The sequence below is a fragment of the Thermobia domestica genome, chromosome 5 (assembly GCF_964235325.1).
Source record: "Thermobia domestica chromosome 5, izTheDome1.hap1.1, whole genome shotgun sequence".
Taxonomy (NCBI): domain Eukaryota; kingdom Metazoa; phylum Arthropoda; class Insecta; order Zygentoma; family Lepismatidae; genus Thermobia; species Thermobia domestica.
The window spans coordinates 268,738,930-268,754,633 of record NC_137458.1 but is presented as its reverse complement, the minus strand read 5'-3'; the positions used below and the strand labels follow the sequence as shown (position 1 = coordinate 268,754,633).

At 36.0% G+C, this 15,704-nt stretch overlaps 1 protein-coding gene across 1 annotated transcript; it reads right to left on the bottom strand.

Moving 5' to 3' along the window:
- Nucleotides 1-1,079: 1,079 nt before the first annotated feature.
- Nucleotides 1,080-11,111, bottom strand: LOC145686593 (uncharacterized). Its single transcript, XM_081760050.1, has 3 exons — nt 10,967-11,111; nt 3,745-4,865; nt 1,080-1,385 (listed from the first exon to the last, which is right to left on the bottom strand). The coding sequence occupies exons 1-3, from the start codon at nt 10,976-10,978 to the stop codon at nt 1,190-1,192; spliced, it is 1,329 nt and encodes a 442-aa protein (XP_081616176.1). The 5' UTR covers nt 10,979-11,111; the 3' UTR covers nt 1,080-1,189.
- Nucleotides 11,112-15,704: the final 4,593 nt, after the last annotated feature.

Below are 15,704 nucleotides of genomic sequence, written 5' to 3'. Positions count from 1 at the left end.
TTTACTACTATTTAAAATAAAGACTACAAGATAGTGAACATAGCACAGAATTACGCACAGAACAAAATTGAGTTGTTCAGTTTCAGAACGGCTCTTGTCCATTTATATCAAATCCCAGAAAACTGAGAAAACTGCAGGATCGATGCGTTTTGTAACAACTGGGAATAGGAATATTTTAAGAGTGAATTATCAAGTTTTTTCACATGAACACACTAAAGTATTTCCAGTTCTACAAAACATGCAGCCCCTACATTTGTTCTAAGCTTTCCGGGATTTGATGTAAATGGACAAAAGCTGTTTTGCAACTTTACGACTCAATTGCCCGATTTGAACGAACTTGCACAGGTTGGACAACACGATAATATAAGTGTTTTGTGTGTACGAGTACGTTAGACCCTGGGATCAAATTAGAGGTTGTTCGCACAGACGTCATTGTCTTTCCGTACTACAATTAAGTTTAATTATATGTTAAATATTCTAATTATTGGGGCCGCGGTGGCTCAGTGGTAGAGCGTTCATATCTGGTGCATGTGGTCTCTGGTTCGATTCCAGCTCGCGCCAAGTGAGTTTCGTGGTGGACACATACCATGTGCGTGAGTTTTCTAAGGTTCTCCCGTATCCTCCCACTTTCTTCATTCCACCATTTTATTCATTTCTCATCATCACCGTGTCCTTTAGCCAAGCCGGCATAATCGTGAGACATAAAACTGAAAGATTTCATTTCATTTTTTCCCCATAATCATTCATTTTCTAAAATCATCTAGTGGAGTTCTGGAGGGATTTTTGGAGCCTTGATCTGGTGGGCAATTTTAATGACTTAGTCGTAACAATTTTGGTTGGTTGGATTTGGAGTTTAGCGTTCCTTTCAGCCCCGAGACTATATTAGACATAAACCTACAGTTGAAGATGGAATCCGAATCACAGTAATGAAACCTGGGCCTCCATGCACCAGAGGCGCACGTTCTATCCACGTACTAGACCAGCAGGGACAGTGGTAACACTCTCATTATATTCTGAGTACCATCAGCAGGATTTTCTTTAATGGGTTGTAGACTTAAATACACGATAAGAGCAAATAATATAATTTAACATGTTTTATTTAATTATTTAAACAACTTACATAATACATAGAATAAAATAATTAATACTTTTATGATTAATTAAATAGCACAAACGAAATTGTGTTCTTCTACTCTTCTTGTGGTACATGTGATCCTACCGCACGGAAGCCATTCTCATCAGCTGAATATTGTAAGGCTACTGGAATACCTTCTGGGCTTACATATCTATAGGCCCCTTCTTCCACTAGGACATACCCAGGGCCATCTCGGTTAGGATGCAAAATTCCATATTTTGATACGCTAGTTCCATCACCTGTAGTGTAACTGTAAAGGAAGACAAACAGAGAATATGTAGTTTCATAATTATATATAAAAAATATAAAACACCCAAGTTGTGAATAAACATGCACATTGGATTGTCATATGTAAAAGAGTACATTCATTTAACTCTTAACGATGCATGCCCTTTGAACGGTGTGACACTTTCAACCCTAAGCGAATTCCAAAACTTTAAATTCAAGAATCTCTTTCCCTAACAAACATAAACACACTAAAAGCAGTGATTGTATTTTACATTGATATATATGTATTCGTAAGTTCCAATGAGTTTTGCATCTAGGTATTATTTTTGCTTTTAATTTAGCACATCTTCTCTGAAATTAAAAGTAGCAAGGATGGAGCTATTTGCTTTTAGTCAGTTCTCAGTGTACAGTCATGTCCAAAATGATAGTCGCATATCTATAACTGTCTACTTGTAAAATATAATTTGATAATGATTTTGCATGGTATTTTTAATACTGATACTATGTGTATAATCGGGAAATGTGTGTTTGTGGTAAATTTCATAGGAAAATAATTATAAAACGAAAATTATGGTGAGTAAAACAAAATGTTGCTAAATAAACAAAAATAATTATTTTCGTTTTATTGTTCTTATTTAGTGCTCACTTGACATGGAATTTGCCACATACATGTTTTTCCCGATTATACACATACTAACATTATAAGATATATCGGGCGAATTTGTTATCAAATTTTATTCCTACAACAACACATTTATAGACATGCGATAATAATTTTGGACATGAGTGTACCTTATAATGCAGGAAACACATTCATTCCAGTAGAAGTTTTCAGTTTTCATGTGTTATTTAATGAGAAAATTCTCCGTTGGTAACACTTTTTTTTTTTATGAACAGTTGATTTCCACTCACCAAACAAAATAAATAGGAAAAAGACACACTTCCAGTGGCAGATCTAGCCCAGGACCTAGCCCAGTCTTTTGAGTCTCAAAAATAATTAAAGGAATTATTTATACATTTTTGAAAGTTTATGGTATATTTATGATAAACCTATCATAATTTGGGTTTCGGCTGCGCCCACCAGTTTTTACCTTCTAGATCTACCACTGCACATTTGCACTCAGATACGTTGGAGATTAAGGACTGAAACAGTGATGGAAAAAGGAAAACAAACCAAAACGATACGACAACCCTTTCTCTTCCTACACTTTCCTCAAGCTCTCTCTGTTCCTCACAGACTCCCGTAACCTACAGCTTCACATAATCCCCGAAATCTCATAAAGAAGAAAAAACCTAACTCATTATTACAATTAAGAATTTTAGTTTACAGCAAAATTTTGGTTTAAAAGGTGTTCCTTGTTTAATTCGTACAGGAATAAAACGCGGAAAAGTAGCCAAATAGAAATAAGTGCAAAAGTGTGATGATGTTGAGAAAAGTGCTTGCATTCGAAAAAGAACAAAGAGGTTTAATTAAAACACAGTTAAGAGTGTTAATGTAATATTTTAATTGCAAGTCAAGCTAATTTTGGTCATTTGAATAGCAAAGAATAAATAAATAAACAAAATAAGGTCCAGTATCTAAAATTGATAACTTTACTCATAGCAAAAACTTAATATTTGTGGCACTAAAATAAACTTCTACCTTAACTACTTGTCTCAGCTTTTTAAGAATTAACTTGGTTTTAACCGTTTTGTTTTTTTAGCATGTTTGACTGTTAAATGGAAAGTTTCACATGCTGCAAACACCAGTGATTCATCAGTTACTGTACTGATTCTTTTTTTTTTTTTTTTTTTTTTTGCGAAAAAGATTTAATGTTCTTCAAATACATAATTGTTTATATTGTATATAAATCTTCATATAACTGTTAAATAGCTGTATTTAATTCTAACGTATGTAACCCTATTACGTATTACGATTTATTTAATTCGAATTGCGGAACAACTGCTTAAAACTTCCAAAGCAACAAGGGATTTAGCCTATACTCCTCCTTCGTTCTACACAACACCCATAAATTTATTTACACTATTTAAGAATATCTGTAACAACATTTATTGGGAAAACTAGTGTTGAAAGGTATTGATCGTGCTTAAGTGGAATGTTAATATTAAATTACTCTGATCGTAATATTAAAAATAATATTACAATAACAAATATTAGTAATTGGATAATACTAACAGACGACCTAAATCAGGATCACCGTCTTAAATATTTACTTAAAGACAGTGTTTATCCAGCTTTTCAGTCAATAGATTTAGAGATATCATGGATACCTATAGTGAGCTAAATGTTTTCCTAGTGCAATTTTGTCTGTAGTGTTTACACTTTTCAATATCAATATATGTTCAATATCAATCCTGTAAGAATATTTAAAGGTACTTACCTTAGAGAAAATTGTCCTGCATCATCTCGTATTTCTGTTTGGCTAATAATAGGAACTGGTGGTCTTCCGCCGACTACTCCTGGTGGACCGTATGTTTCAATAATGACTGGTGGAGATACAGGCTCAGGTGGACCATATACTACTGGCGGTTGTGGAGGTGGTGGCGGAGGAGGGGGAGGTGGTGGTGGACCATAGGTCGGTACTGGTTCTGGATATGGTTCAGGATATGGTTCTGGCACTATTGGGATAACTGGCACGGGTACTGGTTCAGGGTAAGGTTCCGGGTATGGTTCAGGTGGACCATAAGTTGGTGGTGGTGGCGGAGGAGGAGGAGGAGGTGGCGGTGGTGGTGGTGGTAGAGGTGGACCGTATGTTGGTACTGGTTCTGGATATGGTTCAGGATATGGTTCTGGCACTACTGGGATAACTGGCACAGGTACTGGTTCAGGGTAAGGTTCTGGGTATGGTTCAGGTGGACCATAAGTTGGTGGTGGTGGTGGTGGAGGTGGAGGAGGAGGAGGTGGTGGTGGTGGTGGTAGAGGTGGACCGTATGTTGGTACTGGTTCTGGATATGGTTCAGGATATGGTTCTGGCACTACTGGGATAATTGGCACAGGCACTGGTTCAGGGTAAGGTTCTGGGTATGGTTCAGGTGGACCATAAGTTGGTGGTGGTGGTGGCGGAGGAGGAGGAGGAGGTGGTGGTGGTGGTGGTGGTGGTGGTGGTAGAGGTGGACCGTACGTCGGTACTGGCTCTGGATATGGTTGTGGCACAGGTACTGGGACAAATGGCACAGGTACTGGTTCAGGAACTACTACTGGAATCGGTTGAGGAACTCCATAAACTGGTGGTGGTGGTGGAAGTGGAGAAAGAGGTACAGGAGGTGCTCCATAAACTGAGGGTGGTGGAAGCCCATAACCTTCTGATGGTACGTCAGGAGTTGATATAATGATTGTGTCTTCTCTTGGTAAGGCCAACACAGGAGGTGGAACAACATTTAATGGAGACGCTAAGCCTGGAGGTTGATATCTTGCTCTAGGAATGCCGGGAGCGACGATTCTGTTAACCAAAACTGGAGCATCACCAAAAACTAGGGTTGCCAACCCCAACAATATAAATATCTGTGAAACAAAGAAAAAAATTTTGAACATAAATCAGATTTGTTGTTCTGCATAATAAAAGTTCAACGGACCGATCGCTTCAAAAGTAAATAAACTAAATAAACTGGACTTGATTTAAATAATAAACATGCTTTTTCTCTTGTAAAACGTAAATAAATAAAATCAATTCTCTCTGTAATATATCACATTGATAAACAATAAACAACAAGGTTAATTGCATTGTTCACAGTTTCCTGTCTGTACTTCACCCAGTTCCCTTGGCTTGGCTGTCCTGTCCTCCGATTACTACGCGGGCTAGCCTAAATGAAAAGTATCTTCGACTTCAGTATGGAGGACGGAGTTCGACCTTTGGCAAGATCTTGTGTTTTAGATCCACCGTATGCAATATATTCACGTTGTATATTGTATAATCTTGATACTGAATAACGAGACTAACTAGAAAACAAACTGATTGTGTCGAGAAACCCACACACACGTGAAAGCCATAATAATTTTTAACGCCCATTTAGCACCAGTGGCAATAATCGAGTGATGAGGCTTTAGGCATCAAATCGCAGAGCACAATTAATTGTGTGTTCGAGGCTCACTAAACAGTATATAACTGTCCTTAAAGTATCTGTGTGTCGTATTAGATTAAATAAGATTAATTAGATAACCACGGGGAGAAGTGTACCGGTTGAGGCTATTTTTTTTTTTAAAGAAATAGGAGCCAGCGCGCATGCTTTCGCTGTAAGTAGTCCAGGGTTCGACTTCCTGTGGGCACAGTTGCTTCGAATACAACTACATCAGGTCACGTATTATACTGCTTGGGTGGACAAAACGGATCAACAACTCTAATTAACGAATTAACCACGCAATCACGCAAACGCAATCAATAAATATATTTAAAAAAATATTTTTTTTAAAAAAAATATATTTCATTATAAATACTGAAGCTAGCATCACGCGTTAGTCATGCTCTTAATACAAAGCTAAAAACGATTCTTTATAAGATCGTTCATTTTTATCGGTGACAATTATGGACTCTATACTCAAAATAGTCACTATGTTCTTTACCTGACCTTCACCCAATGTTGTGATCCTTAATTTTAAAATTTCTTTCTATTTTGGACAAAGGGGCACGGTGGCTCAGTGGTAGAGCGTTTATCTTTGTTGCGGGGGTCCCTGGTTCGATCCCCGGCCAGATAAGTTTGTGGTGGACATCATTGTATAAGTCGGTTTTCTCGGGGTACTACCGTTTCCTACTATATTCTCATTCCACCAATTATTCCATTATCATTCAGTTGCCTTAATCATCGTCTCCCTTAGAATCATGTGGATAATCGTGGGGCGTTAAACTGAGATTTTTCATTTTTTTTTTCAATTGTTGGTAAGCTTTAACTTCGAAAATATGCATGTCAGCATCCAGCTTTATATATATATTAATCTTATCGTATAGTGAACAATTTCCCGAGGTTTCTTGCTGTTAATTATCTATGCATTCTATTTAAAAGAACTAGTCATTTAGCGGCGTTAAATGACTATTCTATTTTTGTCTTTTAGCACATTGGTTCATACGGGGAACCAAATTTATTTTGTTTTAGTTAAACTGTAATTTTAATGGTTTATTTACTGATATCTTCTTTAAATATTTTGGAATGTCCCTTTACTTCTTGAAGATTAAATTTTATTGAGTATTCATAATGGTGAGGTGATTTCGAGTTTAACGTCCCGTTCAGCAGCGAGGCTATATGAGACGTGGACCTATTGGTTAACGTGGGATCCGAACCACATGAGCTGCCCCCGCCGGGAATCGAACCCAGGCCTCCCACGCCAAAGACGCGTACGCTAACCGCTTAGCTACGAAGGAGCTCAGAGTATTCATAATGTTAATATTTAATAATGAAATTTAATTAAGTAATTTTTTAAATTTATGTATAATGTAATTCACTTTGAAAAGACAAGGAACATTTAATTAGCTCTGAAGAATAAGTAGATAATAATTACATAATTATTTCCCAGTTTATTTAAAAGAAAATAGGAAAATATTTCCTCATATAAGTCAACGGGGTAAAAAAAATATATGGTCATGTATTGAAGACCATTAAGCACAAAATAGAAATATTGTTAAGTTTGACATACAGGAATGGAACAGAGTGAATGCGGGGGTGTACGGAGTGTATACACCTAATATTTTTATATTTCTTTGGTTGCTCATTTTAAAACATTAGCCGCGCGTTGCGTAGTCGAAAACGTTCTTGTCTTTGGATCCCGGGCTCGATACCCAGTAGAGACCCTCGGTTGAAATAATGTAACAGCTTTTTGGGATTTTTCTAATTTACAACAGGTAAATACCGAGATACAAGTTCCAGACCGCTTCCTTCCTTACCCCCCCCCCTTCCTTCCGGATAGTGTGCTAACTGAGGGACATCATCCCTTGAGACTGGCTTTCAATCGTAAATCCCCGTAATAACCAAAAGTAGTATAAATGAATAGGCCTAACCGTTTTAAACAAGAAAAGTAATATAAGAGTAGGGTACACGCTATATTTTTTTAAAAAAATATCGAGCGTATACGTACTAAATTTCTAACACTGTGTTCATATGTATCTAATTTCGGTTTAGAATCTATCCGAAATAATGATAGAAGTATGTCATTCTTAATTCACTCATTTACGAACTTATCTACATAGAACTGAAAAGATATCCAGGTGTTTGCTTCATTTAACTACCATCCATTTACGTATCTCTTACAGAAGCGCATCGTATTACACTTTAAAACAAACATTTAGTGTCAAATTTTCATACGCGTGTAATGCAATGTTGGAATAAATAAAATCTATGTTGGTATAAAGCAGTGCAGAACACTGAGACTTGTAGCTGAGACCAAACAAAATAAATTGATTCAATTACTGACTCATTTTTAATTATATCTTTGTCAGCAGCGAGGTTATAAAGGACAAAATCTATAGTTGAAAGTAAGATCTAAACCACCGTAGTGCATTGGATGCTTTCTTACCGAGAAGTGAACCCGGAATTTTAAGCACTGTAATTCATGCAACCTAGCCGCTAAATAAGGAAAGAGAGCTCAAACAAAATAGAATAAATTATTCAAAATTAAGAGTTAAATACCTGCTTTATCTTTATTTTATTTTATTTTATTTTTAGCCCATTGATTTAAATAATAGAAAAGTATTGATCTTTTGTTTATGAATTAAGTGATTTTGATTTGACTGATTTTTTCTTCGGAATCTATTTAGCTTTTAACTATTAACGTGGACTCACGTCACAGCCTATATATTTTTAATATTCCTATGTGTAAAAATTTGGCAACACTGTTATCTTTCTACCTACGGTCTCTTTCGTTTTTCTTCTTTCAAGCATTAAAAGCTCCCTTGTTGATTGTCAGGAGCGCACTCACGGGAGGTTGAGGTCCACTGGGTTCGGACTCCCCCTTCCCCAAAAATATATTCCTAATCCAACATACATTTGTACACTTTTTCAACAAAACTATACTTGTTTAACAAAGAAGAAGTAAGCATCAAAATTTGAACTTAAACTTCATTTGTATTCTTTCCCTTTTAAAAATCTAGTTTTTTTTTTTTTTTTTTTTTTTTTTGAAATATAGGTGGAAGTATTTTACAATTACTTATCGTGTTTTTGGGTGCAGAATAATACCCGTTCAATACTATACAAACGTAGTGGCTTTAGTATTGGATTCAATGAAAAGACGATAAGTAATTGTAAAATACTTCCACCTATATTTTTAGGGGAGAAATGATAGAACTAGAATGTATATATAGGAGAAAGAGTACAAATGAAATGTACGATCAAATTTTCGTTACATCAATCATTTCTCTGTTAAACAATTATAGTTTTATTCAACACAATTTAAAAATGATTTCCTTTTCTAAACTTTTATATTGAATAAATACGTTTTAGTACATTTTATATGTTCGCAAGAGTGAATAACACATAGACATATATTATACTTCCACGTTAATACTTGTGTAAATATTTCCATGTTAATGAAGAAGAGTTAAATAGTTCTATGCCTTGATCTATGAAAATTAGGTTTTGTGATTTTTTAATATTTGCAAATCAAATTAACTATTGTGATTTACAATGTAAATGTTATATATTACAAATTTGCTTTTTTACAGAGCAAGATAAGTTTAATGAAACTTGAAGAAAATATCCGTAAAATTACATCATTAAAATACCTGTACGTTTTAGAAAAAGAAGAAGAAGTAGAAGTTAATTAGCTAAACTACAGAGATTGTGCACTCACTTAACGCCAAATACGTAGCAACAGCGGCGTATTCAGGATTTTGTTTCGGGGGTGCCTATACAAGACACGGGGAAGCAGGAAGGGGAAATTGCCCATCTGGGTTTGAGAATTAAACATATTTTTATTGTCTACTAATATACTAGGAAATAACATAAAACTCGTATGTCGGTGGAGGACCTTAACCTTCCCTCCAGGCAAATCTAAAATGACATTTCTTCAAGCACTCACTGAATATTTGTAATCTCATTTGAACTTCACTGATTTCATTTTAGAAAAAAAAAATGGAAATATTCAGTTTTCGCTGTGTGCGTGAAGAAAAAATATTGAGACAAGTTGAAGCTGAAATATACTGCTCGCAGTTTTAATCGCAAGAATGCAAACTGGTGAATCTTATGTGATATGATACAAACATGTAGCAGTGAATCTAACCATTTATTCTATTCATAGAAGAAAAAGGAATCATTCTCTTGGCCTACATAATTTCCCGGGCTAGTTCTTAACTCCTCTTGATTTTCTTTAATTGAAACATTTACCTTTCATCATAACTAAATATTCCTTTGCAATAATAACTAAAGTCCCGTTATGTTGGTTTCCGTGCAGGTTGGGGTGGAACATCAGTTTCACTTATCGGCTCCTCTTAGTTTTCGTGTTACTGACGACGGCCGACTTCAATCACAACTAACAATGGTCGAAAGTATTATAGGAGAAACGATAGAAAGTAACAACCAAGAAAAAGAAATAGAAGAGTAGAATGGACGAAAGAAAGAAAGAAAGAACGCAGTTCTTACATGAAATGATATTTGAAAAATACAGTATTATTTCTGAACAAAGAACATAAGAAAATGGAAAGTCAATGAAATTCTTATAAACGGTAAGGAGGATTATTGTTGTACGTGGAATGCGAGAAACTAACAAATTTATTTCGGGGGGCTTGAGCCCGATAGCCCCCTAAATACACCACTGCGTAGGAATTTCCCTTTTCTGGATGTATACTGACCTCATAATCTGAATTTAACTAAATACCCTGCTTCTTTATACAGAGTGTTTCAAAATAACACCGACAAAGTTTGGGAGGTGATTCCTAACACCAACATAAGATAAAAAGTACAGACTAACCTGGGTGCAGAAATCTGTTATTTCGGAGTTATAAGATGCCGAAAACTTGAGAAAATGAACTTTAAAGGTCCTTAGCTCCAATACTATGGGACATACCATAGTCGGTTCATGACTTCATTCAGGAACTTTTATATACCCTATCCTAATATCTAAGTTTCAGAATCCTTCGGTACTTCCGCAATAAGCTTTATAGACGCAGTTGGTGAGTACTTCAAATTAAGTCTATATGTCCGTAGCCAAACTCCCTCTATAAAAATTATTGCGTGAGTAAATTAGGATTCTGAAAAATGTATTTTTGGATAGCGTACATATTAGCTTCTAAGTGAAGTCTTGACCCGACTACGGTAGGTGCCATGGTTTGGGAGCTATGGACTTTAAAGTCCATTTTTTCATGTTTTCGACAGCCTATAACTCCGAATGGAAGCATTTGTGCACCCAAAATGGTCTATACTTTTTTGTCTTATCTTGATGTCAGGAATCACCTCCCAAACGTTGTAAGTGTTGTTTTGAAACACCCTGTATATACAGTATAGCAATGTGAAACAGATAATTTATAATACCATCAAATTAATTTGATAATGTAGAAAATATAAATTAGAGCTAATGAATTTTACCGGTGCTTAATATTTATGGATGCAACGAAATTGCAATGTTAAAATTCCAAAATTATTATTATTATTATCTGTATTATTAATATTATATATTATTATGCTTACCTTTGAAGGCATGATTCCACGCCTTGGTCTTGCACTCTGTCAGCGAAGACCTTGTGGCTTAACTATACTTCATATCAACTTAAGCAGGTATATATACTTCCACAAAAGCGACAATTTTCGACGTATTCATAAACATAAACATACACATAAACAGGAACTGTATTCCTGTTACACAACAGCAATAGAGAAATTTTTTTGGCAATGCGGAGGTTTCTCTGGAGATAATTTTAGAAATGTTTAGTGAAAACAAAAGTGTTGTAATAGGCATTTGAAAATTAAACATAGTCATTCCTTTGCAGAAGCTTATTTAGAGAATGTATTAATACGATAAATACTGATAAAATGATTAATTAGCTTTTTAAGTATATTTGTACAGACACACTACAAAGGTCATAAAAACAATTAAATAAGCAATCAATATTCAAGTGGCAACCGTCCCAATAACTACAGTTATTACATGTACGACAATAATTCTTGTAACGGTGGTACATGAAAGCGGAGTTCGATTTCCGGTAAGACAGCACTATTGCGAATTTCACGTTAACCTGTAGGTCCACGCTTCATATACCCTCGGTTTATTTAACGGATATTAAATATACTCAAAACCAATTCACCAAACTAGTAGTAAAAGGAAAAAAATATGTATCTATTATTGACTAAGTAAAAAAGGATCTTTATCAAGCGAGTGTAAGCTGTAACAGTGTAACGGTTTAGCTCCGCAATTAGAAGGTTCGAAACCGATAGCCATCCTATTTCCGGGATTTTACTCACTTCCACCAGGTAAATGGAGATGGTACCTTAAAAATTAGTCCCGTAGTCCTTGTATCAGTCCTTTTCATTGCCTTCCGGTTGCTTTTGGTATTGTTGTCTATTGTTGATAATGGGGGTCACAATGGCTCATGCTTATCTCAGGTGCGTGGGATCCCTGGTTCGATCCCAGGTCAAAGTAAGTTTGTGGTGGACAACACCATGTACCGGGGTTTTCTCGGGTACTCCCTTTTCCTTCCACATTCTCACTCCACCAATTTTTCCACCATCATTCACTTGTCTTAATAATCGTCTGTCTTAGCTAAAGGACATTCTCGTGGGACTTTAAACTGAAATATTTCATTTCATTTCACTTATTGTTAATGTTTGCAATGTAAATTTTTCTCGTAGGTTTTATTTGGATGCTTGTTAATTTTCTCAGTTCAAATTTCCGTACTTACAGAACTGTCTGCAGGCGGGTTTGAGGGTGCAGGTTGCGAGCATGACATCATTTCGTTGCACAGAACTTTTCATTGAAAATGGTACGTTTAATCAAACTGGGCTGTGGTAAATTTAGGGGAGTAGTAAATTTTGGGAATAAGACAAATTTGGAGGAGAATGGTAGAACATGGAATGTTTCGCCCAAGCCGTTGGGGATGGGCCCCCCTGACTAGTTGCTCTTACCTTCCAAGTCTCCAACGCAGAAATCACTCTAATTTTTACCATACCAATAACTACCAAAAGTGGATACAATATTGTATCATTATCATTAGCAAAACATGTCCTCTTATCATTATTCACCTTGGATTATATATATTATAAACTAACTCCATTCTCCGTTCTTCACACGGACAGAATAAATAGATTTATAAAAAGTACTGAAACACCTCTTTCTTAGGATATTCATTTTAATGGAAGCATAACAATAAAATTCCCTAATGTCAGTCCCTCTACACACTACCCATCATACCTTCTCACTCTCATACCAATGGGGGCTGAACTTTTACCCAAAAGTCATCGGGGGCCACTATTTATCTTGGTTTCACAAAAACTGTGTATTGAACACTCAAATCGATCGTTTTCGATTATTTTTACGTTATCTCCCCAACTACCATGTCAAAACTTGTCAATGTAATATCATAAGATCCTTGGGATGTCAAAGGTTCATAATCATGAGAAATATCATTTTAACCGGTTCAGTAGTTATTGCGTGATGAGATTACACACAAACGGACGTTTACTTTTATCATAAAAGCAGAGGCGACTAAAATGAGCCGAAACAGGGTCGGTATTTAATTATAATACTCGATTTACATTTGGAAGACATTGCTCGTACACTTTAACTTAACCAATTGTAAATGAGCTAAATCGATTCCACTTGGTGCCAAATGGGTTTTGTGTTGGACAAATATCATGTGCGTGAGTTTTCTTGGAGTACTTCCGTTTCCTCTAACTTTCTTCATTCTATCATTTTGTTCACTATCATCGCCACAGTATCCTTTAGCCTTGTAGCATTACCATGGAATGATAAACTAAAAAGGGGGGGGGGGAGTTGAAAGTTTAAATCTACCTCTCTCTTAATTTTAGTTAAATTAAGATTAGAAAATATATTTCTCAGAATTCGGCATCTGTGGCTATTTATGGGATGACGTCCGTGAATTCTGCTTCGATCACACTACCCAGGGAAAGGAGAAATAAGAAAGGAAACGGATTGGGACATTTATGCAGGCCCGTACCCAGGGGGGTCTAGGAGGGCCGGGCCCCCCTAAATTTTGGTTGCCCCCCTAAAAGTTTCACGGTAGGCTGGCAAATGAATTATAATATGATGATGAACTATAATATGGTTGGATCGCTCCCCCTAACTTCAGATGGGCCCCCCTACATTTTTGGGCTGGCTACAAGTCTGCCTTTATGTTACCGTTCGTATGGATAAAACCCAGGAACAATCTCACCCACGATTGTTGGCCTGAAAAGATTCTTATATCTTTCCAATTGAGTGTTCCACCGGGAATCGAACCCAGGACCCCTCCCACCAAAGGCGAGATCATTAGCAACTAAGCTACATGGGCCAACTTTAGTTAAAACCAAAATGGAGGTATATTAATGTAACAAGTGAGTTTCGGTTCAGAGTGCGAAAATAATAGACTTCCAAATTATGGGAATTCAATACTTGAACCTGAAGTAGAACATCTTTAACTACTGGTTGCAATAGATTAATAAGATCAAAGATAGAATCTGTTTCTCGGACACTGAATCCATATCAGAAAGTCATTACTCGTTATGCCTTACTGTTTTCGTTCTATGACGTTAAAGGTTGAAATTGGAAATCGCTAATTTGAACCACCTCCGGTTTGAGTATATAGTTAAGGTGGGAGGCATAACCAAATCTTGGGAGGCTGAATCGATTGCAGATAACTGTATCTGGATATATATCTTACCTTTTTTGCTCTACGGAAATTAGTATTGAAATCGGAACTAGTAGTAAATGTCAACCACTTCCGGTTTAGTAGAGGTGTTGCAGGTTGAGATGGAATGTACTCCTGAGACTCGATTGCAGAAAACAGCTTGTCACTGCCTATTACAATTTTTGTTCTATGTCGATAAAATTCGAAACCAAATATGTTAATTTTAAACCACTTCCGGTTTCGATAAATGGGTTAAGGGGCAGATAGAATCGTCTCTTGGGAAGCTTAATCAATTGCGAAAAAAATACCACTCGATATCTCAAACCGTTTTTGCTCTACGAAAATCAGCATTGGAACTAATAAATTTCAAACATTTCCAGTTTCAGTAGAGTGTTGCGTGGTGTGATGATGTATTCTCTTAAGACCCTGAATCAATTTCAGAAAACTGTTTGTCCTTTTATATTACCATTTTTGTTTTATGGCGATAAATGTTGAAACGGGAAATCATTCATTTGAATCACTTCCGGTTTGAATAGAGGGTTACTGGAAAATATGAAACCTATTCTTAGCAAGCTGAATCGATTCCAAGAAACCACATATCGATATCTCTTACAGTTTTTCCTCTATTGCAATCAATATTGATACCAGCGGTAGTAATGAATTTCGGTTTTGGTAGAATTTTGTGGGTCGTAATAATATGTTCTGTTAAGACCCTAAATCAATTACAGAAAACTGTTTGTCGCCATATATTAGAGTTTTGGTTATATGGTGATAAATGTTGAAACCAGAAATCTTTAATTTGAACCACTTCCGGTTTCAATAGAGTTTCAACGGAGAAGATGGAAGCTATTCTTGGAACAATGAATCGATTAGGATAAAACACTTTACGATATATCTTATCGTTTTTGCTCTATGAAAATCAGTATTGAAACAAGTAGCCTAGTAGTAAATGTCAATCAAGACACTGAATCCATTGCAGCAAACAGCTTGGTGACGTGTTAAAGCCGAAAATGGCTCATTTGAACTACTTATGGTTTGAATAGAGGGTTATCTTGGGACAATGAATTGATTGCTGAAAACTAAATATAGATATATCATACCGTTTTTGCCGTGTGGAAATCAGTTTTGAAAGCGGAAGTAATATTAAATTTGAACCACTTCCGGTTTTAGTAGAGTTTGTGGGATTGTCATGGTACACAGCCTTGAGACGCTGATACGTTTCCAAAAAAAACTGCTTCTTGCTATCTGTTCCAGTTTTTCTTCTATGGCTATAAAGGTTGAAACCGAAAATGACTAATTTGAACCACTTCGGCTTTCAATACAAAGTTAATGAAGGAGATGGGACCCATTCTTGGGAAGCTTAATTAATTCCAAAAAAACTGCATCTCGATATCTCTTGCCATGTTTGCTCTGATATCTGTGTTAGACGGACAAAATATTCTCTAAGACTGCCAACATTTATACATAGCATAGTTTGGAAGACTAAAAATAAGATTCGCCCTGCTAGAAGATAAGAAGATGAATGAATTCAACAAGAAAGAGTTCCGTATTTTAATATTTAGTAATTAAACTCCTTTAACATGGGG